The sequence below is a fragment of the Heteronotia binoei genome, chromosome 20 (assembly GCF_032191835.1).
Source record: "Heteronotia binoei isolate CCM8104 ecotype False Entrance Well chromosome 20, APGP_CSIRO_Hbin_v1, whole genome shotgun sequence".
Taxonomy (NCBI): Eukaryota; Metazoa; Chordata; class Lepidosauria; order Squamata; family Gekkonidae; genus Heteronotia; species Heteronotia binoei.
The window spans coordinates 11,779,502-11,805,659 of NC_083242.1; the positions used below are offsets into that span (position 1 = coordinate 11,779,502).

Consider the following 26,158-nt stretch of genomic DNA (forward strand, 5'->3'; position numbering starts at 1 on the left):
AGTGACCATTGCATTGTTATTCATCCGTCCAAGGTTTCTTAGGAAAAGTTGCCAGGAAAGATTAACTCGGAGCTCTCCGTGCCATCGTAGAAGGCTTCTTTGGAGTTGTCCTTCTGCTGACTTCTTGTCCTCCCCGAGCTCGCTCACTTTTGGGAATCAAAAATACAGCGCAGTAGCTAGGGGAAAGTGGCTAAAAGTTAAGAAATAATATCAGGATAGTCCAAAGAAATTGGAAGATGATAGATAGATAGAAAGACAGGCAGATGACAGACAGGCAGACATGAAGAACGAGACAGACAGACAGAAAGATAGATAGATGACAGACAGGCAGACACGATGAAAGAGATAGATAGAGAGATGACAGACAGGCAGACACGATGAAAGATAGATAATCTATTTAATTTATTAGATGGATAGATAGATAAATTGATAGATGATAGATAGCTTTTAACAGAATCCAGGGGTAATTTTTCAATGAAAAGGCAGGTGTGGCTCTAAAAATATGTGATAGTTCTTCCTAAACTTCCTAGTTATATTTTTAGAAATTTTTGTAATGCAGATTTTTGGAGGAGTATCAGATGATCTTGTTGCTAACCAATGTTTTGCTCTTGACAATCAAAGAGAATTTCCCCTCCCAGTCCATCTTTTCCCAAGATAAGGGTTTTAGGGAACGGTTGTAGAGGAGAAACAGTTTTTCAAGTATTCTTCATTACTCTGTCGCGAGAACAGAGGAAAAAGAAATGTCCGAGATGGGGGTGGGCTGGGAGGTGGGTGGCAGGGAAGAGCTTTTTCAAAGGAATTTTTAAAAGAAATGAATGCCTTATTCTATTTGTTTTCTTTTAAGGGATATTTGGGTAATAGCATATCTTGATGGCTTTCCCTGATTTACTAAAACCGTTAATAACCTCAGCTTTTCTAGCGTGCTTGCTTTCTCCTTGCAGCTGTTTGGCCACTCCCTTCACCCCTGACCCCTACCCATGATGCTTTGAGTGTCTGTATCGGCCCCTTCCATTTGTTCTCGCGCTCCACTAAAGAAGCAAAGCGATTGGCTTTTGGAGTAGGGCAGACACAGCTCAGCGAAGGGTCCCCTATTATGTAGGTAGGCAAAAGTTATCTCCTCTTTTTTTTTTTTCCTTTTATAAGCACTGTTTCAAAGAACGAACAAAACCCTCGGCGGTTTTGCAGTCTCCAGTTGACTCTGCCCCATTCGATAAATGAAACTGGGGGAAAAAATTCTGGGTTTTTCCTCCTCGATGAAAAGGAATGTTGGTTTGTCCAGTCTGATTTTGCTTTTTTGAAAAGAAAAAAAGAAACGATTGCTGTGGACTCCAGAAAATTCTTGAAAATGTCCTGAAGGCTAACATTTCAAATCCAAGTAAACTGGCTGTGGAAATAATTTAAAGGAGCAAAGAAATACCCACAGATGGGATGACTATCTCGGGCTTCCCCCAAAAGTCTTAATTTGTCTTCTTAGAAGACCATTTGTGATTTCTTATCCGGCACAAATTTCAAATGACAATATTTGGGGCAGGAAATCGGGCGATACTTTGATGTTGTGATGATTTGAATGTCATTTTCCTCTAGATGACCTTTTAGGGATGGATGGATTAAAATGTTTACATTGTGGCTTCCATCCTGAAGGTTTCTCACAAGATACTTTTAAAAATTTTTAAATTTTATTATATTTATATCCTGCCCTCCCCTGATGGAGAGAAACTCACAGAGGTATGATTTTACCGTAGAATGTCTCATCTGGTATGAACTTGCATTAAGTATATGAGGCTGCATTAAAAGAAAAAAACCAAACTCCACTGCCCTCCTAAGCAGCCCCTGACATGAAAAAGGACTGGGGAAATGCATTCCTCAGTGACCGACGACCGGTTTAAGATATAGTAATGCAGGTTGCCATTTTCACTAGAAACCACATTTTGAAAAACATCTTATTCAAAAAACACGTATAGACTTCCGAAGGACATGAAAAGAAATCCGTTTCTGGAGTCAGCAGCATGAAACACGGTTGTTATTTTTAAATATGGAGGTTTACGCCATTTGGACCCCTGAAAAAAGAAAACCTTGCTAATGGCGGAACTCGGTTGGCCAATCTAAGCCACGTGCAGAGGACCCAATAGCTGTCTAAAGTCTGCCTGCGCTTAGCCAGCTTTGTATGCTGTAGGTCTGCTTGGCAAAATGATGGCACTGTGCTTTGTTTGCTATAATATATAATGTATTATATATATTATAATATACGTATATATTATCCATATATATAATATATATGTGCTTCAATACATAATTAATCTTAAACGTGCATTTCTACCTCTCCCTCTGCCCCCTGTTCATCGCATTCCCTTGCTGTTCCCGGTCATCTTGTTACATTTCTTTGTGGTAACTTCTCTTGTAATTTATTTGTGGTGACTTTTTAACAACTGTCTTGCCTGTTTTTTTTAACCAAGTTGTTGTTCCTTCTGCTTAGACTGGGTTTTTTTTTTTAGGGGAGGGGCCATTGTTTGAGGGGGAGGGGAGTTATCACCAGAAATCCTGGTACTGAATTGATGAATGTCACAAGCCAAACGCAGGATTCAAGTTGCACCTTTATGACCAACAAAGTTTTATTCAGAACGTAAGCTTTCATGTGCTAAAAAAACACTTATTCAAATGAGGGGTTAAGGTACAGTGGACTGAAATACAGGTAGTTGGTGGGTTAAGAGGGCAAACACTACATGTATTTCAGCCCACTGTACCTGATCCCCTCGTCTGAAGAAATGTGCTTTTAGCACACGAAAGCTTACATTCTGAATAAAACTTAGTTGGTCTTAAAGGTGCCACTTGACTCCTGCTTTGTTCAACTGCTTCAAACCAACGCGGCTGCCCACTTGGATCTATCTACAAGCCAAACGTGTGCTTAATGATTGGTGCAGTGAACTTTGTACGTGTGGGCCATCGGTTTGGGCCGTGGCTCAGTGGAAGAGCCTCTGCTTGGTGTTCAGAGATCCCCAGGTTCGATCCCCGGCATCTTCTGTTGAAGAAACCAGGCACTAAGTGATGGGAAAGACCTCAGCCTGGGACCCTGGAGAGCCGCTGTCATTCTGAGTGGGCAATATTGACCTTCATGGACTGAGGGTCTGATTCAGTTTTTAAAAATGCATTACTTGGGTCGTGTGTCAACAGTTCTTGCTGGGGTTTTGAGCCATTCCAGCTTTCATTTAAATTAAAAAATAGCTTACTAGTCCTTGTGGTCGTGATAACCTGATGTTTAAGGAGAGAGAATCTGCAGAGATTCAGGGTATGCCAAGTATACACAGGGCTTTTTTGTAGCAGGAACTCTTTTGCATATTAGGCTTACACCCCCTCTTTTTGCAGCCAATCCTCCAATAGTTCACAGGGGTCTTCTTACAGGGCCTACTATAATCTCTTGGAGGATTGGCTACATAAGGGTGTGTGACCTAATACGCATAGGAGTTCCTGCTACAGAAAAAGCCCCAAGTATAGAAGAGCTCCACTGTTAAGATGAGAAGTAACCCATAGAGCCTACTCTTTTCTTGAGATTTTAACTGCATAGCTAGCTAGCTAGCTAGCTGTTCAGTATTTAGAATACAGGACTTTTTTTTTTGTATATTAGGCCACACACCCCTGATGCAGCCAATCCTCCAAGAGCTTAGAGGGATTTTTAATACAGGGCCCACTGTAAGCTCCAGGAGGATAGGGTACATCAGGGGTGTGTGGCCTAAAATGCAAAGGAGCTCCTGCTACAGAAAAAAGCCCTGAAAATATTAAAAAGTATGAGTTTTTCCAACAAGTCAAGTGGTGATTGGAGTAATGCATTGCTTCCAGTGTCCATAGTTTTGTTCTGATCTGATATGTCTCATTTGAATATCTTGGAATGGATGTGTTTTAATCAAGCCCCAATGGACTTTTGTTGCTTTTCAGTTGAGCCAGTTTTTCAGGAAAGCCAGTTTGGTGTAGTGGTGAAGTGTGCGGGCTCTTATCTGGGAGAACCGGGTTTGATTCCCCACTTCTCCACTTGCACCTGCTGCAATGGCCTTGGGTCAGCCATAGCTCTGGCAGGGGTTGTCCTTGAAAGGGCAGCTGCTGTGAAAGCCCTCTCAGCCCCACCCACCTCACAGGGTGTCTGTTGTGGGGGAGGAAGGGAAAGGAGATTATGAGCTGCTCTGAGTCTCTGATTCAGAGAGAAGGACGGGGTATAAATCTGCAGTTCTTCTTCTTCTTCTTTCAGCATTGTTATTAAGTAAGATTTCGGTATGCACCCTCTGCCTGTAAGTTTGGTCTGGGGTTCAGAGACACACGTGTCTCCCAAGACAGTAGAGAAGAGCAGGAGTCCATTAACACCCTAAAGACCAACAAAATTTGTGGCAGGGTGTGAGCTTTCATGAGCCATGACTCATGAAAGCTCATGCTCTCCCACCATTTTTGTTAGTCTTTAAGGTGCTAATGGACTCTTGATCTTTTGTACTGCTGCAGACAGACTATTACGGTGACCCATCTTGATCTGTTTCCCAAGATAGGGGGGCTGTTTGGCCAGTGTTCAGTTTTGAACACAGCTCCTCAAGGTATCTTTGAGGTCACTGTGGGCTATCCAGAGCTTTTTTTTTTTTGTATCAGGACCTCCTTTGCATATTAGGCCGCACACCCCTGATGTAGCCAATCCTCCAAGAGCTTACAGGGCTCTTTTGTAAGCTCCAAGAGGATTGGGTGCATCAGGGGTGCATGGTCTAATATGCAAAGGAGTTCCTGCTACAAAAAAAGCGATGGATGGATGGATGGAGAGAGACAGACACACAGACAGACACAGACAGGAAGAGCCTCAGCTAATGGAGAAAATAGAGGTTTTGTTCTATAGCTCCTGTGTGATTGAGCAAGCTGAGGGTGAAGGATGATGGACGGAGATAGCCGGAGCTGGAATTCTAGTAGGAGCTCCTTTGCATATTAGGCCACACACCCCACGATGTAGCCAATCCTCTAAGAGCTTACAGAAAAGAGCCTTGTAAGCTCTTCGAGGATTGGCTACATCATGGGGCATGTGGCCTAATATGCAAAGGAGCTCCTGCTAGAATTCCACCCCTGGAGATAGCCGATGTGGTGTTCATTGTCGATGACGTTCCTGCGTGTATGGGATTTATATTGCACTTAGCGAAGGATACTTGACAAAGGAGCATGGGTGTGCATTTCTCCAAATTCATTTTAAAGAGCATTACACCGTTTGGAGACGCTAGTGTATTTACCATCCGTGACAGTAGGTGGTCATAATATTTATTGAAATAATGGCTTACAGGTGTCAGGGTGTGGGGTTTTGTTTTTTTGTTTTCTTTTATAAGCACAAAAAAATTGGCACAGGTAAGGGGGAGGTTATCCATTTTGAAATCATTTGTATCCTGCCCTCCTGGACCATCAGGGCACATCGCTCTCATTTTTGACTTCTTTTTAAGGATTAAGTCATGAGTTCTTGGTGTCCCCCTCCCCCTGGTTAAAAAAACCCAACCCCTCAACTGAGTAATTGATTAAAGCGCCTAGATAGGTTGATGTCCTCTTTATAAGTTTGCATGTGAGTCAAAATGAAAAAGCTGGCTTTTTGCATCTTTGATTTGTTGCATACAGTTGCCCATAGTTATATTTGCATTAAAAAGCTATATTTTTAAAAACTGTCTGATTAATTGGGGTCCCCTTTTTAAGTCTGTTTTTAAGCACTTAAACCCATGACTGATCCAAATTTTATAGAGCAGTTGAGTGAAAATTTTTAACAGCAGACCATAAGCTGTTTAAAAATTGTATTTACTTAACTTCATCTATATGCTCCTTTTCTCCCTGATGGGGATCCAGAGTGGCTTACAACATTCCTCCTTCCTCATCTTAGGTTAGGCTGAGAGTATGTGACTGACCCAAGCTTGCACGGTGGAGCAGGGATTCGAACCTGGGCCTCCCATATCCTGGATGGACTCAGGGGTGGCCAAACTGAAGCTCAGGAGCCACATGTGGCTCTCGAAGCCCCCACTGCACCATCAGTCGGCTTGGAGAGGGCATTTGTCTCTTTAAATCACTGCTCCAGGCCAGCTGGCTGCTTGGAGAATGCATTTAAAGTTGCTTTCTTTCCACCTCTCCCTCCCCCATCTTTTATCCTTCCCTCCCTCCCACATCTGGTGTTTATTCTCTGTGGCCCTTACATTAAGCAAGTTTGGCCACCTCTGGACTATACCAAACAACATGAAAGGCCTAGTTTCTTTGCTGTGTTAGTAGGGTGCGGGAGACCGAGTTGCATTCTTATGCGTGTTACTCCTGTTTGTTTGTAATGATAGGACGTTTGGTATGTGTCAACCGCAGTAGAACCCAGCGATGGTTGGAATTTGCAGCATGAGGAGTGTGATAAATGACCAAGCGATTCCTCACCTCAGCTCAGAATAGTTTGCAATTTTTGAACTAAAGTGGATTAGCCGTAGCCAGGGCAGGGGAAGGGAAGGGAAGGGAGCTGCAGTACTGGCAGAATGTCGTCCCAGGCTCCGAGCCTGCTGTAGGTGGAGGTTTTGAACCCAACATGCCATTCAGGCCAATGAAGATCTTGCCTGAATTGGTGTTTGATAGCGTCACCTGGAAGTGACATCATCACATTGCTGCCACGGGGCATGATGCCCTGGTTTTGGGGCAAAACTCTATGGTTTCTAGCCAATTCCACCATAGAGCTTTGCCCCAAAACCAGAGTGTCGCCGCACGATGTTGGTTATGAGATGATGTCACTTCCGGGTGACGTCATCACGCCGCTTCTGGATGACATCATCACACCTGGCAACCTTAGGTGTTCCTAAGTCAATTTGGAACTGAAATTTTGATGGCAAGGGAGTTCAAGGTCACAAAGAGAGGAATTCGGGTTAGGGCCCGTCCGCCAACAGCCTTTCCTGAAATGATGTAAAGGAGTGTCTCTGAATTAGGAAGTCTGGGTTGAATGGGGGGTTCTGTGTTTCTATGCTAAGTCTTCCTCTGGTGGAGAAAGAATTCCTCTGACAGAGGGGTCATGAGATTCAACGCTACACAGGCTATTGCCTAGGAGACCCCAGCTTGGTCACATCAATTGGGTACCATGAGTATAAGGTGTGTGGGGGGGGTCACCACCCCCCACCCATTAGCAAAGCTGCATGCTGAGCAGCAAACTCGTGATGGTAGGCGAGCAGGTGTGGAGCCCCTAAGCTGTAACTGGGGATTTGCCTTGTGTGCTAAAAGAATTTTAGACAGTCCACATTCTAGTAAACCCAAATTGTGCATTGAGAAAATTCTATACAAACCTTCAGCCACCTTATATAAATGTCCACAGGCAATTGTGCTAAGCCCCGCCCCCCCCCCCCCATGATTTCAGAGGTTTGTCAGTCATCACCACACGCTTTTGCTGCCTGGCTTAGAAGCCATGAGGCCTAGCAACTTGTCTTAAACAAATAAAGCCATTCTTTTCAGGAGGCTGAATTCTACGGTCAGCAGCATTCACAATGTTACGTGTGGAAACAGAGAACGTACACAGCCCCATTTATGTTTATCGGCCCACAAACAAGGCTTGTCTAATCCATTTGAAGAGGACGCGGGGATGCTTTGTAGATATGTGGAGGTGAACAGCAATTGCATACAGGTTGGGTTTTCAAGGGGTGCTTGATCTCTGTATTGTTCGTGCATTTGGGGGCGTGGGGGTTTGATGGTATGTGACCCAATTCTTTTGTCCACGGTGGGGTTCTCCTTGACTCCTGCTCTGCTCTTTCCTTGCGAACCTTTACTCCTCTTTTTCGCGAGAACTGAATATTGCGGAGAGGTTGCCTGCCGTAGGGCGGGATCTAGCAAGCTTGAAGAGCGGACGCCTGAAATTCCAGTTGGACTCGTAACAGGGCCTCTTTTTTATCCTCCCGCGTCACAGATTCTACCTCAGAAGAGGAGGAGGAGGAGGAAGAAGAGGAAGCCGAAGACTATAGACTGGGTGGGGGCGAGAGGCTCTCACCCCCTGCTTTGGATGAGAGCGGTCTGGGTCTACTCGCGAGATTCGCTGCCAGCGCTATGCCGAGCCCCATCATCCCGCCTTCTCTCTCCATCGTTCAGCTGGAAGCGAAGCAGAAGGCAAAGAAGAAGGAAGAGCGGCAAAGTTTGATGGGTAAGTCTGCCGCAGCTCATGTTCTTTTCCTGCGCAAGAAGGTTCGGGGTTCAATCTTCATCCTCCCCCGTTTTGAAGGATCTCTGGTAGCAGAGCTGGGAAAGGCCTTTGAGATCTTGGAAAGCAGCTACTGACATGAGTTAGTCCCAGGGAACGCTAGGGCTGTGACACAGAGACAGGCACTGACAAAACCACCTCTGAAACATCTCTTGCCTAAAAAACAAGACCAGCTCGCCACCTAGTGGTGCATAACACTAAAAGAGCTAGAATATGGGTGGCCAAACCTGCTTAATGTAAGAGCCACACAGAATGAACATCAGATGTCTGAGAGCTGCAAGACAGGAATGCCGGAGGGAGAGAGGGAGGAAGATATATAGGGGGGAGAGAGAGAGGTGGGAAAAAAGCAACTTTAACTTTAAATGCATTCTCCAAGCTCCCGGCTGGCTTGGCTTGGAGAAGTGATATAAAGCAGGGGTGGCCAACGGTAGCTCTCCAGATGTTTTTTTTTGCCTACAACTCCCATCAGCCCCGGCCAGCATGGCCAATGGCTGGGGCTGATGGGAGTTGTAGGCAAAAAACATCTGGAGAGCTACCGTTGGCCACCCCTGATATAAAGCAACAAATGCCTTCTTCAAGCCAGCCCACAGGGCAGTGGGGCCTTCGAGAGCCACCCAGTATGTGCGAAAGAAGAAGATGACATTGGATTTATATTCCGCCCTCCACTCAGAGTCTCAGAGCGGCTCACAATCGCCTTTATCTCCCTCCCCCACAACACCCTGTGAGGTGGGTGGGGCTGAGAGGGCTCTCACAGCAGCTGCCCTTTCAAGGACAACCTCTGCCAGAGCTCTGGCTGACCCAAGGCTATGCCAGCAGGTGCAAGTGGAGGAGTGGGGAATCAAACCCGGTTCTCCCAGATAAGAGTCCGCACACTTAACCACTACACCAAACTGGCTCTCACATGTGGCTCCCAAGCCACACTTTGGCCACCCCTGCCCTAGATAGACAATTGCCTAGGCCAGGGGTGGCCAACGATAGCTCTCCAGATGTTTTTTGCCTACAACTCCCATCAGCCCCAGCCAGCATGGCCAATGGCTGGGGCTGATGGGAGTTGTAGACAAACATCTGGAGAGCGACCGTTGGCCACCCCTGGCCTAGGCATTTCTGACAAACAGGCCATCCCCATTGTGACTCAAGGCAAACCAGAGTTCTTTACACAAACTGTGGTGGTGGTGGTGGCGGTAGTCGGGGTGTTTTTTACAGTGCCTGAACACATCCCGGGTCCAAGTCACAAGAGGCATTCTGGAACAGGGATTAGGATGAGGCCCCAGGCACTGGAGTGCAGTCCTCTCTAGCGCCGCTTCTCCAACTGTCTCCGGCTCCTCTCCCCCTTCCCCCTCCCCCTCCGCCACCCCCCTTTCCCCATGAATAATTGACGTTTTGCTTTTTTTAATTCCCTTGCGGAGCCGCTGGCTGCAGAAGTAGCCCCAGGGCAACATCTTTCTCAGCCAGGCAGCTCTGTAAAAAACCCCTCCATTTATAAACCCTTTATTAATATGTATTAAATGATAATGGGATTTATAGTGGGCTTCAGAATAGAAAACGATGTCTTCCGTGGGAAGCTGGCTTATTTTTAGCCAGCCGTCTCTCCGTGCTGCATCCTGGGCCTTGGCCGATCTGTTCTGGCACTTTCCTGCCTCTCTCCTTTGCCCCACTGACAAGGGATGAAATTTACTTGGCTCGTTTGTGCCTTTTATAATAGTATTACTCCCGTATTTGATAAGCTGTGTGACATATCCCCCTTCCCACAACTTAAAATCACAGGAATCCTTTATCATTTCCCTCCAAAAGAGGGTTGCCAGGTCCGATTCAGGAAATAACTGAGGAATTGGGGGGTGGAGTCAGGAGACTTTGGGGTGGAGCCAGGAGCAAGGTTTTGACAAGCAGAACTAAACTCCAAAGGGAGGTCTGGCCATCACATTTAAAGGGACCACACATCTTTTCAATGCCTTCCCTCCATGGGAAATGATGAAGGATAGGGGCACCTCTTTTGGGGCTCATAGAATTGGACCCCCTGGTACAATCTTTTTGAAACTTGGGGTGGGGGGTGGGGTTAGAGGATATGCTATGCTGAAAATCTGGAGCCTCTACCTCAAAAAGCCAGCCTCCCCCCAGAGCCCCAAATACCCACAGATCAATTCTCCATTATTCGCTATGGGAACCAGTCTTCATACAGTATAATAGAGTGTCCAGCGACAGTCACACCCCCTGCTTTCTGATAACCCCAAAGCAGGGGGAGGGCCTCCAAACAAGGGGACGCCCGGCCCCCAGCTGGGGATTGGCAACCCAGCTGGGTTGGCCATCTGATATCAAGGTGGATCCTGTGAATTTAGGGGGGAGAGGGGGCGGTATTTGTGAATCCCCTGCATTGTGCAGGGGGTTGGACTAGATTACCCTGGAGGCTCCTTCCAATTCTATGATTCTGATTCTATGAACCCTTTAAAAAAGGTTTACTGTAGAGTGTGTGAAATAGGAAGAATTGCCTTTGTCCTGCATGAGTTCTGAAAGGAAGGAAAGGTCTCCTGTGCAAGCACCAGTCGTTTCCGACTCTAGAGTGACGTTGCTTTCACAATGTGTTCACGGCAGGCTTTTTACGGGGTGGTTTGCCATTGCCTTCCCCAGTCATCTGCACTTTTCCCCCAGCAAGCTGGGGACTCATTTGACCGACCTCGGAAGGATGTGAAGGCTGAGTCAACCTCAAGCCGGCTACCTGAAAAACCAGCTTCCGCCGGGGATCTAACTCGGGTCGTGAGCAGAGCTTAGGACTGCAGGACTGCAGCTTTAACACTCTGCGCCACGGGGCCCTTTCTAAACACCCCTCCCAACTGGAATGGGGAAGAATCCTAGGACCATGATTCACCCAGAGGCTCAACAGAAATCCTCCTCTGAGGGTGGGCGGCGCAGTTGCACTTCTACAGCATTAAGTTACTAGATCATTCACTTGTACCCAGTGCAGAGCTGCGATATAATTGTTCGCTTCCAGGAGAGGTGGCTGGAACAGAGGCCAGGTGATGGAGCTGTAAATCACGCAGAAATGGCAGCAGTTCAGCCTCCCTCCCCATGTGTGCCACGTTAGGAAGAAGTCTTTAATTTATACCTTGCGTAACCCTGGTGTGCCCTGCCTCGCTGTCTGGGAATGTACACATTAATTAGAAGGACAGCCCGTGCTCTAATTACAGCCACATCTTCACCTCCTGCTTGTGTTGTGGCTCAGTCCCACACTGTTCCAGTAACCTTTTGAGCGATCGCCTCGTGTGAAGTTGCTACGGTCACGTGGCATTGCCTGCCTCAGCCGGCGCCGGCAGCCCAGATGATGATGCCCATGCAACCCTGGAGGCACTGCGTTGCCCTGCGTTCTGAGCGGCGTGGCGTAGGGGGGCACGGCAGCTGTGCATGGGCAGAAAGCCAACGGGAAGCAGAATGGGATCAAGAAGGTGTCGCCCCGTGACCTGCATTGGATGGGAGTCCCACTGGCTTCACCTTCATAAGAACGTAAGAGAAGCCACGTTGGATCAGGCCAATGGTCTATCCAGTCCAACGCCCTGTGTCACACAGTGGCCAAAAAAACAGGTGCCATCAGGAGGTCCATCAGTGGGGCCAGGACACTAGAAGCTCTCCCCCTGTTGCCCCCCCCCAACATACAGAGCATCACTGCCCCAGACATAAGAACATAAGAGAAGCTACATTGGATCAGGCCAATGGCCCATCCAGTCCAACACTCTGTGTCACACAGTGGCCAAAAAAACACCAGGTGCCATCAGGAGGTCCATCAGTGGGCCAAGACACTAGAAGCCCTCCCACTGTGCCCCCCCCCCAAGCACCAAGAATACAGAACATCACTGCCCCAGACAGAGAGTTCCAACAATAGACTGTGGCTAATAGCCACTGATGGACCTCTGCTCTATATGTTTATCCAGGCCCCTCTTGAAGCTGTCTATGCTTGCAGCCACTGCCTGTAGCAGTGAATTCCATCTGTTAATCACCCTTTGGTTGAAGAAGCATTTCCTTTTATGTGAGTGCTCAGCAATTTCACGCCCACGAGTTCTTGTATTGTGAGAAAGGGAGAAAAGAATTTCTTTCTCTACCTTCTCTATCCCATGCATCATCTTGTAAACCTCTGTCATGTCACCCCTCAGTCTACCAAAGGGGTAGCATTCATGTTGATCCTAGTTAGTACTCGGGCAGGAGACCAGCAAGGACATCCAGGGTTGCTACACAGAGGCTAGCAATGGCAAACCACCTCCAAATCTGTCGGGAGCCAGTTTGGCGTAGTGGTTAAGTGCACGGACTCTTATCTGGGAGAACCAGGTTGGATTCTCCACTCCTCCACTTGCAGCTGCTGGAATGGCCTTGGGTTACCCATAGCTCTCGTAGGAGTTGTCCTTGAAAGGGCAGCTGCTGTGAGAGCTCTTTCAGCCCCACCCACCTCACAGGGTGTCTGTTGTGGGGGAAGAAGATAAAGGCGATTGTAAGCCGCTCTGCGTCTCAGATTCAGAGAGCAGGGCGGGGTATAAATCTGCAATTCTTCTTCTTTTTCTAATGTCTCTTGCCTTGAAAACCCTACAGGGTTGCCATAAGTTAGCTGTAACTTGACAGCAAAGAGAGAAAAAAAGTGTTAGAAGTGTGTCTTTCTCAATTCTGCCTGGCTACTGGAGGGGGCGCAGAAGTGGAGTCTGAGCCACAAAATGCGGTTTGGTAAACACTTGGCTTCCGTTCCAAAATCATTGGCTGCCAAGAATTCAGAAGCTGGATGACAAAAGTGTTTGCCTGTGGAAGCTTCCCAGTGTCCTGACATCAGAGTTTCATACTCCTCATCCCATGGCTTGACCAGAATAAATTATGCAAAGAGATGCAAATTTGCCTAAGTCAGATATACAGCTGGAAGCTTTCTGAACTCAGGCTGCAGGGTTTTTAGACAAGTTGACCTGGAATTTTTATTTCAGCAGAACCGTTAATGAGCAGCAAGTTTTTCTTTTTACACCTCTGATTTATATCTTCGGGTGTGCTTTAAAACAGTAAGATAGGCATTTTTAAGGCAAGCAGAAGAAAGGCAGATGAGAATGGGTTAGTTTTGTCCATTCTGGGAAAGGTTTTGGCAACCTAGTTCCGGATGAGGGCTGTTGAGTCCTAGCAGGAAGGACGTGGGATGGGTCACGGGCGAGTTGGGCGTTGTATTGCTTCGGTTCCAAAACTGCTGTGACTGGATCCCTTAGGGGCATTGATGGAATGGATTAGAGCAGGAGTGTCAAACATGCAGCCCGGGGGCTGAATCAGGCCCCCAGAGGGCTCCTATCAGGCCCCCGAGCAACTGCCTCTTGTCTGCTTCCTTCTGCATCACAGCTTGCCTTTCGAGGCTTGCTCAATCACACAGGAGCTACAGAGCAAAGCCTCTATTTTCTCCAATGACTGAGGCTCCTCCCTTGAGAAGGAAGGGTGGGGAGAGGGATATCTTGCTTTGTCAGGCTCACTCAATCGCACAGCAGAGCTACTAAACCAAACCCCTCTTCCTTCTACTGGCTGAAGCTGCCCCCCCCCCGGTCCCATGGGGAAGGAAGAAAAGAGCCACAGCTTCCTTCGCCCAGTTTCCTGAATCACACGAGAGAGCTACAAAGAGAACACCGTTAAGACCAACGAATGCTAATGTTTTAAGCATGTTTTAAGTTTTTAAAATCTTTAGTTGTGTTTGTCTGTGTCCTTTAATTTTATTAAATTAATTTCGTTAAATTTATAACATTTGTGTCTCCACTACCTGGCATTATATTTTATGCTGCTCATAGCCCAGCCTGTGAGGTCACATTTATGTAGGATGTGGCCCTCATAACAAATGAATTCAACACGCCCTGGATTAGAGCATCTCTGTGGATTATGTCCTATTTGTTTTGCTCGGCTTGTATATTTTTAGCAGAGCTTCCAGGGCGGTTTGTAAACTATAAATCATAAAAGGCCTCTTATGGGAAATATTAAGAATCCCAAAAAACCGTCATTGAAAATTCAATCAAGTAAACCGTAAACCCAAGCTTCAATGACAGACGCTGTAAAATCGGTTTTTGCCTGCTCGTCCCAGTGCATTTTGTTGGGCGGGCCTGCGTTGAAGCAGGTGAGCCCTTCGGGAGAGAGGCGTGAGGGGGTTTTCTGAGGCAAGTCCCGACAGACGGGAATGAGATCTTGGGTATCCGCCTGCGAGGCTGAACAATCCCATGGCCCGTTTTGCGAACAGGAAGACAGCATTGCGGGAATTTCCACTGCTTTTGGAGCGTCACAACGTAACTCAATGTCTAGGGGCTTCCCCTTACCTCGTTGTGGAAAATGGAGGAGTTGGGTGTCATTTCAGGCTGAGAAGTGAGGTAGGAGGACAAATTTGGCCAGAAAGGCAAGATAGTTTTCTAAGGTCCAGCCTGTTCACATATATCTGGACGTGACCAACCTTGGCAAAGGTGTGACCAAAATCTGAGGGGATTCCTTACCTCAGGCATTGGGAAACTACAATTCAGCAGGTAGGATGCGTGCTCTCTCTCTCTCCCCTCATGTGTGAAATCCCAAAAGATTAGGTCCCACAAGTGGTGAGATCTGAGGAGGAAGGGGACGGGCCCTTTGAGCCCTTCTCCAGGGGCCACTGATGTCTCTGTGTATGCTGCTTGAGACAAGCGTTCTATTTGTGTTTTTAAGACTGATTTCTTTTCACCTGACATCCAAACCTGTTTTGATGGGACTGGCAGGAAGCACCATGAAATAGTAACAAAAAAAGCCTGGTGCTAGCACACAGGATGATCCCGCCCCACGCCCCCCCCCCCAAAAAGAAAAGAAATTATCTAGGTTCTGGATCTGCCACATGCTTGCAATCCCCCTGTAAGTGGTGTCTTTCTCAGAGAATCCTCTACAGAGAAACATGAATATAGGTCCAGTCCTCCATCACGTACACCCAGCGCATTAATTTCTTTGGATGTGGGATAAGGGCTCCTTTTTTTGGATGCAGTTTTGGACGTGCTGAGTTAGTCTTAGGGGCTGACTGAAACTCATCTAGATCAGACCGCATCCAAGTTGGACCCTTGTTTTGCGGATATTTGGGGTGGGTGCTGTCAACATTTCTTAGAGGCAGGTGAGGACGATGACTGATCCAAGGTCATCCAGTGATCTGACTCACGGGGTCTTCCAATGTCATAGTTAGCCAAAGTAGGAAGTCCCAAACGCGACCACATCCATGATTTCCCAGTTTTCACCCAGCAGCAGTAAGAATTAAGGGAAAAAGAGAACGAGAAATGAGAAGTCAGGGAGATGATTTATTTTAGTACATTAGTACACGATGAAGGTGGAAAAGGAACGATAAGCATCGCTTGGTATATACTGACGATTCTTGATTTGAATCTTTGGGGGATGCTTTGCTCTGATTCACCCCTGAAGCTGCCTCATATCTGGTCAGACCCCTCATCTGTCAAAGTCAGCCTTGTGCCTCTGACTGACAGCCGTTTTCCACAATTTCAGTTCCGCAGGTTTCTCACATCACCTTCTGCTTGACCCTTTTAAGCGTACATACCAGGGATTGAACCTGGGACCCTCTGTATGAAAAGCAGATGCTCTTATCACCGAGTTGTGGGCCCGTCCTCTAATTCAGGTCAACAATTTGTATTCCGTGCTCTCTAACCTCCTTTTCTCACACTTCAAGGCGTTTGGCTAGCATTTGCTGCAAATATTTCTGATAGCCCGCAGGTAAAACGAGTTGAATTGTTTTTTAAAAAAAACAAAATGCCTGAGGGATTTCAAGGGTGGGTTTGTTGTTCTTTTGGTAACCTTCAGGCACAGGGCCGGATATACGGAGTCCAGCACCAAGACAAGGATCTGTTGGGTCAGATCCAATCAAAATGGCAGTTGGCTTGATTCAGTCTCCTCTTTTGCATTAAGGGACAGAGTTTGAGTACACAGATTCGGAAAGCGAGGTGAAGATCAGGAAGAAGTCTCCTTCTCAGTTGCTGCGTGGGAAAAAGGGATTGCTGGAGTCAGGCAACACCACTCCTGTACAGTCCGCAAACTCCATGGACTCCACCTCCGGGGTGAGTTTGGACAAGGCCAAGATGGTGTCCGAGAAGAGCCGGAAGCTGAAGAAGCTCAAGTCGCCCAAAGACCTGAGCTTTGAATTTGGACTGGAGATGAGCGATGATGACCTATGGAACCGGCGACGAAGCGAGCGGATCTTCCTTCACGACGCCACCATGTCGTCGGCAGTACTATCCCCCACCACACCGAGCAGCTCAACATCCGGGTCCAAGGCCAGCCGCTGTGTGAAGGGGACTCCCCTGAGTCCCAAAAAAGATGGGAGCAAAGGAAAGGAGCGGAAAGATCTTGTCAAGGTATGAACCACTCCTACCGGGCAGGGGAGGCTTTGGGGAGAGACAGTGGATGGGTTGAATAGATGCAGATCCTGTCAGCAGTGGGATCCACTGGAGGTAAGACTGCAGGCTGGGGCAGGGCAGACTCCAGGACAGATACTGCCCATGAGGGGATTGTAATGTGGGAGCAGGAGAATCAATGAAAATCACTGTCCTCCCCTTCTTCTCATAGAAGTTCTGTCTGTAAACAAAACCAGAAGTTTTTGTAGAATAGCCAGCCTTAGGGCTGTTTTCATACCTTCCCCGTTCCGTGACACAGAAGCCCAGTCTAGACATACAGAAGAAGAAGCTGGCTGATCCCTGAAGTGCTAGATTGAACCCTGCTATATCACACTGCTTCCCCATGTTAAATACACTGCAAGCAGAAATGTAGTCTGTTAGGTAAAATGAAGTTATCTCTGTTGTCTAGCTTGCAGCATCTGTTTAGGGCTTTTAAAAAACATGATCCCCACTTAGAGTCAGAAGTCCATTGTGCCACCTCCGATCCCCTTCATTTTGGGGCAAGTACTGGATGGGCATCCACCATTGTGTGGGGCTGTTCTGTCTGCGTCGGTTGACCTGTGATGTCTGATTCAGATATGCGAGCACCTTTTCCCCCAACCCACATTGCAAATAATGTGAACCCCTTCAGACCTCACCATTGCCTTGTTGCGTCTTGGTCCTTTACTGGATCCTTGACCATGAGCAGAGTGTGAGTCCTTAATATGTGCAGAACATCATATTTCCCCCCACCTCCAACAATTAGCTACCCTCTGGAATTAATGAATTAATACTCTACATCAGGGGTGGCCAAACTTGCTTAATGTAAGAGCCGCACAAAATAAATGTCAGATGTTTGAGAGTCACAAGACGGGAAGGAAGGGTGGGGAAGAATGGTGGGAAGAAAGCAAATAGATGGAGGAGGAGGGGAGAGGTGGAAAGAAAGCACCTTTTTAAAAATGCGTTCTCTACGCTGACAGCTGGCTTGGCTTGGAAAAGTGATTTACATAGACAAATGCCTTCTCCAAGCTGGCCGATGGGGGCTTCAAGAGCCACACAATAGATGTGAAAGAGCCACATGGGGCTCCCAAGCCGCAGTTTGGCCACCCCTGCTCTACATCCTCTCTCCACTGGGAGCTCAGGGCACCTTGCAGCATTTTTTAAAAATCAGTGCAATGAACTGAGCAGTAAAAGCAATTAAAACATTAGAGGGCAGAGGAGAGGAGATGATTTTGGGCATGCTGAAGTCTGCTCCCGCAGTAGTGTAAGGGGAGCCCCGTTCCCTTGCACTTCTGCTGACCTCACTGATTCTTGTCTTGGTGGCTTATGCTGACTGGAGAACTTCCTGTGCTCGTCTCTTTTCACTGTGCAGAAGAAGAAAAATAAGGAGAGCCCTTTCTGCTCTTCCTCCTCCTCCTCTTCCCACTCTCCTCCTGGCATCACCAGCTCCCCACCTGACATCCGCGCCAGCCTGGCAAATTCCCTGAGCTCCAGCAAGAAGAGCAAGGCCAAGATGAAAGCCAAAGAGGTGAAGAAGGAGGTGAGGGTTGGCGCCACCAAAGGGCATCAGTTGCAATGCGACCGTTTTGACTAGGAGAGGAAGTGAGGGCGGAGTATTAGTGGGCTTGGTGGTGGCGGAGGCAACAAATGTGTCTCCTGGCTTGTGTGAATTTCAGACTCAAGAAATTAACCTCCTGTACAGCCCAGGTAATCCAAATAAATGATGACTTGGTCAACTCATGTAACAGAGTGAGGCATTAGGTCCCACATCATTAGAGGGAATGTCCAATTTAGACCATGGGGCGCTTTTATCATATTAGCTGGGAAGCTTGCTGACTATCCCCGGGCCGAAAGAAGTAAAGCTTCAGAGCACCCATGATCGGGCTTTCTCTGTTATGGCCCCACGCCTATGGAACCAGCTTCCGGAGGAAATGCGGGCCCTGTGGGAATTTGAACAGTTCCGCAGGGCCTGCAAGACCATCCTTTTCCGATTGGCCTTCACCGACTAAGGGGGAAACTGCTAATGAAATTCACCATCTGTATAATAGCACCACCATATTAATTTTATTGATTTTAGAGTTTTAGTAGAATTTTAATTAAATTGTTAATTAGTTATTGTTTAAATGTTTTGTAAAATTAATGTATTGATTTGTGTTGTGAGCCGCCCTGAGCCTGCTTCGGCGGGGAGGGCGGGATATAAATAAAACTGATATGGTATGATATGACATCATTAGAGGGAATGTCCAATTTAGACCATGGGGCGCTTTTTGGGGTATTTTTGTGGCAACTTCTGGTGATCCCCTCCCCAGGGTTATTTTTGTAGGAAAAGGCCCAGCAGGGACTCATTTGCATATTAGGCCACACCCCCTGACAGCATCATTGGTCTACGCAGGGCTTTTTTGCAGAAAAAGCCCAGCAGGAACTCATTTGTATATTAGGCCACACCTCCTGATGCCAAGCCAGCTGGAGCTGCGTTCCTGTGTGCTCCTGCTAAAAAAAAAAGCTCTGATGACCCCTACTGGGGCATTGGGGATATTCAGAAGTGGCTTGATACAGCCTCCTGATCCTTGTATTCCCAGGAGGGCTCCCTTCTAGGTACTTACCAAGGTCAGCTCTGCGGGGCTTTTTGAATGCTGCTGTGCATTAAAAGAAACAAATTCCCTTCGGCCCTAGAGCAGCAGACAGGATCTAGCTCTGCTTCCTTGTCTCCCCTTCTGTATGACAAAAATTGTTTTAAAAAATGTTTAAAAATTATATCTCTCCCCTGGAGTCCAGGAGGAGCTATGGCCCTAGCAACATAGAATTGCTTGCATGCAGGTTTGGTCACCATCTTGAGCCAGCAGAAACCAGGAATGACCCAGAATGCTGTCGGTCAGAGTTGGACAGTGCCAAACAGAAGGGATTCAATATGAAGGCAGCTTCATACATTCACATAAGCGATACTTGCTCACTTACCTCCCCGTTCTGCACCTTTTTTGCCTACCATACCCCCAGAACCGAGGGAAAGGCGGGGCTGTTAGCAAGCTCATGGAAAGCATGGCTGCCGAGGAGGATTTCGAGCCCAATCAAGACAGCAGCTTCTCGGAGGACGAAAACATGCCACTGAGCATGCTCCTGGAAAGGCCACCCACACCAGGTGAGAGTGGAGGGGTCAATCACCGAGTAACTCCCTTCCCTTTTTGCTGAGATTTCTTCCCAGTCTTCAACGAAAGTTTCGCTGATGATTCATTCCTCACTTTTAGTGAAATTTTCACAGTTCCCTACCTGAAGTGAAAGGTTCGTTTTGGATTGTAAACTCTCCATGTGTCCTTTGCGCTTGTAACTAACTCTGTGGTATATAAATTCCGATGTAATATGGAATCCTGGTTTGTCTTAACAATGGGCACTTTTTGAAACTCGGCTTCGGCTCACTCACCTCCTGCTTTGCCTCAAAAAAACATTGGTTTCGCTTATTTGCTCTCTGCCCTCAGTGGGCTTTTCCAGAGAATGACTTCTCTGGATTTGACCTGGATTCTACATTCACACATCACACAAAGTCATCGATCAGACGACCTGTGCTTAATAAACGAGTGGCAGATCTTGCCTTTAGTACCCTTAGAGGAGCGGCCTATATTCGGATGATCTTACTACCCCCTGGTTAGTTTTGCGCTTCACTTGATGTTGAAATAGGTCCATGCAGCGACTTCTCCCAAGCCATCTAGTGCATTTCGAGGCTGCCTGGGATTTGAATCTAGGTCGGGCCCAGCTATGCCCAGCCCTCCTGTCCCTTAATAGATCTAGGATGAACATTGGCACTGACGAAGGTATTGCCTGACCTTTACCCGGTGAGGCATTTGCTTCCCTTCCTTTTGATGGTTCTCTGTTTCCATGACAGCGGCAGATTCAGGGATTTGAAGCATCCTAATTTGTACGAGCCAGTCAGAGGTCTTCACATCAACCTTTTTTTTTTAAAAAAAAATCTAGTTTAAAAGCTTTTTTATGGCTGTGAGCTAAATAGACTGGAGTAATTTGGAGAGGGAACCAACACATGCACTCAGAGTCTATTAACGTTTCGGGCCCAATGAAGTCAGATACTTTCTACCCCTGCTATCATGGTTTAAGGTGAACAGCAAGCTCCCTGTTTCAGAAATCATGGGAATTGAGAGCTTGTGACCTCACACTGACCATGTGGGGGTCAGCTGTTTGTCTTTTCCTCACAACCGCCTTTCTTTCTAATTCTGCATCCAAACCGTTCCTATCCAGATTTTTTGTTGTCATGAAAATTAATCTCCGAATCTTGCAAATGTTTACTTTTGGGGAAAGGAAGAGTTAGTCCTGTTTTGCACAATGGTTCTGTAGTCTACCACTTCTGCATCTTGTCTCTTCCCCCTCTCTTGCTGTTTCCTTCGTTCAGAATAACAATATGGGAAAATCCCAACCATCCTGTTTGGCACAATGCTTTCCGTGGCCTACCACTTCTGGGTCTCGTCTCTTCCCCCCCCCCCACTTGCTGTTTCCTTTTTTTCAAAATAACAATATGGGAAAATCCCAACCAATCAGAGATCACATGGTGAGCGGAATGCTTTCAGGACACTGTGGGAACAGTTGGACACAATCATGGTGTTACTGACACCTGGAAGTGAGGGGTCTTTTAATCAGATACATGAGTGGGTTCTAAAAGGGGTGGAATTCTAGCAGGAGCTCCTTTACATATTAGGCCACACCCCTCTGATGTAGCCAATCCTCCAAGAGCTTAGAAGGCTCTTTTTTGTAAGCGCTTGGAGGACTGGCTACATCAAGGATGTGGGGCCTAATATGCAAAGGAGCTCCTGCTAGAATTCCACCTCTGGAAATGACTATCCCCAAAGCAGTGATACACACAGTCACAAATGTCAAAAATGTTTCTAAACTCCTGGATATTAATGTACATCAATCAAAACAGTAGAGCAGGAGCTGTCAGTCATGAATAATCAATCTCAGAAACCAGCCCTGGTGTCTGCTGGATCCAGATTCGGCAACCACTTTGAGATACAGTGCGAGTAAACTGTCTGATGTAAGAGCAAGCTGATGCCACTCGAAAGCATTTCTGACTCCTCTCCCTTCCTCCCACATCCAACAGCCCCACGTTCTTGTATAATCGACAAAGAGGAATTGAAGGATGGTTTGCGGGTCCTCATCCCCATGGACGACAAACTGCTCTACGCTGGGCACGTGAAGACGGTTCACTCTCCTGACATGTAAGCAAAGAAGGAACATGGTGGTGATATTTTTCATACACCCTTTTCTAATACCCAAAATAGTTTTCCTGATCAGCTCCTGCATATTAGAATTCAGTACACGGTGATGGTGTCCAGCACATTTAAAAAAATCAAGGCTTGGGTTTACTTGCAAAGGGAACCGGGGGGAAGGTCAAGGTGCCCTATCTGATGTCAGCACGTACATTGATCATACTTTGGTCAGAGGTCAGCATGAGTGAGCTGAATGGGCAGTGGGGTCTACAGTTCTGCACGAGGGCTTCTGTTTTTCTCCCCAAAGAAATATCGAGTTCCTAGTCTACCGTTTCAATGACAGGCTTGACCAGGGATGGCCAAACTTGCTTAGTGTAAGAGCCACATTATAATAAACATCAGATGTTTGAGAGTTACAAGACAGGAAGGCAGGCAAATAGATGGGGGAGGGGGGGAGGGAAAGGTAGAAAGAAAACAGCTTTAACTTTAAATGCATTCTCCAAGCCACTGGCTGACTTGGAGAAGTGATTTAAAAAGAGAAATGCCTTCTCCAAGCTGGCCAATGGGGTGGGGGCTTTGAGAGCCACACGATATGTGTGAAAGAACCACATGTGTCTTCCAAGTCGCAGTCTGGCCACCCCTGGGCTTGACAAAAGCTTGAGCCGTCCACTCTGAAATCTCGGAAGCTGATGGTGATGGGGAAGAGCTTCAGTGCTGAAGATATGAACCTGCCTTTTACTGAATCAGACCCTCGGTCCATCAGGAATTAGTATTGTCTACTAAGGCCAGCAGCAGCTCTCCAGGGTCTCAGGCAGAGACTACCTGCCTGGTCCTCTTAACTGGGATTGAACCTGGGACCTGCTGCATACCACGCAGATTACTGTTGAGATACAGCCCCTCTCCTGTTCTGCTGAGCCTCCCCATGGCTAGTGGAAGCAGAGAACTGCGCATTCAAAACCAGCAAGTAGATACAGATATGTCTAATGTTGACAATTGACATTTCCTGGATGGTTTCTGACCCTCAAGAGAGCTTTGCAGCGGCTTCTACAGACCAGAGAAAAAGCAAAACAGCTATGATGAGAAAACCACAACGCCTTTAGGAGAGAAGATATAAATTTTTTTAAATCTGCAGCAGAAAGTTATCTAGTGGCAAGAACAACGGTTTCTGTTCATGCAGCCCCAAACTGAATCAAACATCTGGATAGATTATAGTCCATGCTTCTTTTGCATTTCATCCGTAATGACAGAAGTTTTGTGTGCAGTGTCACATTTGTGCTCTTAAAATGTTGGCTGCTTGAAGGAAGGGCGGGATAAAATTGCGCAGAATAAATAATTTTTTAATAACAGTGCTTCTGGAAAATGTATTGCAGCCTCTGCCCATCCTTCCATCTCTGTGTATCTCAGCTGCCACTCCATTCTCCTCCTTCACTTGTGTTTTGGGTCTGTGCCTTTCAGATACCGGGTAGTGGTGGAAGGGGAGCGAGGGAACCGCCCCCACATCTACTGTTTGGAACAGCTGCTGCAGGAGGCGGTAAGTCAGGCACAGTAATCTTCTGTGGGTCAGCCTCCCTCCCTCACCCTGACTATCCCATGCATTCGTATTTAATATGAATATCCCTTGCATTTTTATTCCAGATATGAATATTTAATGCATTCGTATTTGATACGAATATTCCTTGCATTTGTATTCCATATGAATATTTCATGCATTTGTATTTGATACGAATATTCCTTGCATTTGTATTCCATATGAATATTTCGTGCATTCGTATTTGATACGAATATTCCTTGCATTTGTATTCCATATGAATATTTCGTGCATTCATATTCCATATGAATATTTCGTGCATTCGTATTCCATATGAATATTTTGTGCATTTGTATTTGATTCGAATATTCCTTGCATTTGTATTCCATATGGATATTCCATGCATTCATATTCCCTGAATATTTCATGCTTTCTTTTGCCCTTGCTTTGGCCTCGTCTGTAGAATGTTGTGTTGTCAGTAATGGTTTTTCAGTTTTAATTTCTGTGCACAGTCCTTTTCTGAGCTCTCCTGAACTATCTGGTATATAAATACTTTAAATATACTGAGTTGTACCATTGGTCCCTCTTGCTCAGTATTTCCCACTGTCAGTGGATTTCAGAAACAGGAAGTGCTTTCCCAGCACTGACTTCCTGAGATGGTTGAACTGCAGTTGCCAAGGATCAAAATTGGGACTTTCAGTGTAGGAAGAAGGTGTTCCACTCACTATGCTATGGGCCCATCTACAAATCAGATGTACAAATGCATCGCAGACTGTGGTTCTTTTGGCCACAGAGCTGGGAGTCACTTCTCTGTACCATTCCTGCACCTCATGGTGGCACTATGTTGCAATGAAACTGGGGCAAGGGACAGAGCCGTTTTCTGTAGCGGGTTGATCACCTTGAGTTGGAATGGACAGCCCTTGTTGTCTTTTGGGGTCATTTGTACAACCAAGGCCTTGTGCAGGACAGAACTGTTTCTAAGCCTTCCATCCTCCCCTTTCCTCCCACGCAGATCATCGACGTGAAACCCCCTTCGGTGCGGTTCCTGCCAGAGGGCACTAGGATTGCTGCCTACTGGAGTCAACAGTACCGCTGCCTGTACCCAGGGACAGTTGTCCGAGGTGAGACTGCTCTGCACTTCTTACAAAACACAAGTCAAAAAGGGATGGGCCACACAGATGCCTGCACCTTCTACTACAAGCTGCCCATGAAGTTGGATTGTGCCTTGTTTGTGTCTGTTAGGCCTTGTAAGGTCCCTTGTGAGATTCTTTAAGGTTTAGCCGGACACACAGATGGGTAAAGGATTGGTGGTGGCATAGGGTTATCAATGGGCGCCATTCCATTGGGAGCACACAATGGAATGGTTGGCAGATGGGTCGAGGATAGATAAAAGGAAGTACTGCTTCAATCAACTGCTTCAATTCCCTGCCTGTGGAGGCATAGATGGCTTTAAAGGGGGGGGAAGTTAGGCAAATTCACAGAGTTCCATCAATGGCTACTAGACATGGTGACTGGATGGAGACTCAAACTACAGTGGCAGCAATGCAAGGCAACAAGGGAAAGCCTCAGCCTCGATGCCCTGCTTGTTTGGCCCTCCAGGGCAATTGGTGGGCTGCTATGTAAAAGAGGCTACTGGACTAGGCAGACCACTGGTCTGATCCAGAACACTTTGCTTACTTTCTTTTGTCTTCAGATGGGGGCCCAGGCTTTTTTCTGTCTATACATACCCTGTCACTCTCTTTTTGGAGATAACCACGTCCTGGACAGACAATAACAGGTGGGCATCTATCTCTTACCTGTGAATCTTCTATTTTATCTACAGGGGCTCACGATCAGGAGGAGGACGGGGATTTAATAACCGTGGAATTTGACGATGGAGACACCGGGCGGATCCCCTTGTCTCACATTCGCCTGCTGCCACCCGACTACAAGATCCAGTGTAAGTTTGACTTCCTGCAGTCCTGTAAGGGTAGTCCCAGAGGGGGTGGACGTGTTAATCCCCTGCGAATAACAGAATAACAAAATGTCTCCAGGGCCGCGTTACAGACTAATGAATTTATTGTTGCCAAAGCGTTTATGAGCCAGAGCCCACACTGTCCGATTATTTGCACCCTAACTTCAAGGGCCCATCTTTTGAGTCTCTGCAGGATGGTCTCAGTGGCACAACCCTCCTGACTCCCTCCCTTCTGTGGAATAGGCAGGCCACACAGGAGGCGGTAGCAAGGGCCTCGTAAAGGGTTTGTTGCTTCGGGTGTCACCGCATTCATTTTCAGGCCTGCCGTTATTTGGGAGGAGGGGGCGTACAAGCAACCACCAGAAAATTGTGAGCGGGAGCGATGCCAGAGCTCACAAGCACTTCGTAGACACCCGTGCTTGGTCGGTGGGTGGGCAGGGTGGCTGAAGAGATGCACCAAGGATGCTGAAGCCAAGGACGGCCGTTGACTGTTACAGGTGCGGAGCCCTCGCCCGCCCTCTTGGTGCCCAGCACGAAGCGTCGCAGCCGCAAGTCCAGTAAGGATACTGGAGAAAGGAAAGAGGGAAGCGGGATGGGATCAGAGGAGCAAGCAGCAAAGGGCAAAGTTCGCGGGAGGAAACCGAGCGTCAAGCAAAAAGCTGGTACGAGATGCCAACCTCTTTTTAAAATTTTGCCTGCTTACGCACATGGGCTCGGCCAGACTGCGTCCTTTTGAGCTGGTGGCAACAGAGAGGAAAGCAGATCCGAGGGGTTTGAGTCCCTCAGCCTCCTTGGCTGAAATATGAAGTGTTGGACCCGCTGTTCCTTCTTGCTTAGTGTTGTCTGCTTCAGCTGGCCAATGAACAGAGCTGTGATCCCTTCCTTAAAGTTTACCATGACTTTCCTTACCAAGGATCCTAT

General features: G+C 47.1%; 2 protein-coding genes across 2 annotated transcripts in view; one reads left to right on the top strand and one right to left on the bottom strand.

The window, feature by feature from the left end:
• Window positions 1-26,158, top strand: part of TNRC18 (trinucleotide repeat containing 18) — a 141,945-nt gene that overhangs the window by 104,278 nt on the left and 11,509 nt on the right. Inside the window, 9 exon segments of the mRNA XM_060260759.1 lie at window positions 7,901-8,131; window positions 16,085-16,530; window positions 17,921-18,088; window positions 19,543-19,684; window positions 21,647-21,764; window positions 23,211-23,286; window positions 24,296-24,404; window positions 25,106-25,222; window positions 25,735-25,899. Of these exon segments, the coding sequence (XP_060116742.1) occupies window positions 7,901-8,131; window positions 16,085-16,530; window positions 17,921-18,088; window positions 19,543-19,684; window positions 21,647-21,764; window positions 23,211-23,286; window positions 24,296-24,404; window positions 25,106-25,222; window positions 25,735-25,899 (1,572 nt within the window).
• WIPI2 (WD repeat domain, phosphoinositide interacting 2) overlaps window positions 1-26,158 on the bottom strand; it is a 236,297-nt gene that overhangs the window by 11,615 nt on the left and 198,524 nt on the right. The window lies entirely within an intron of this gene.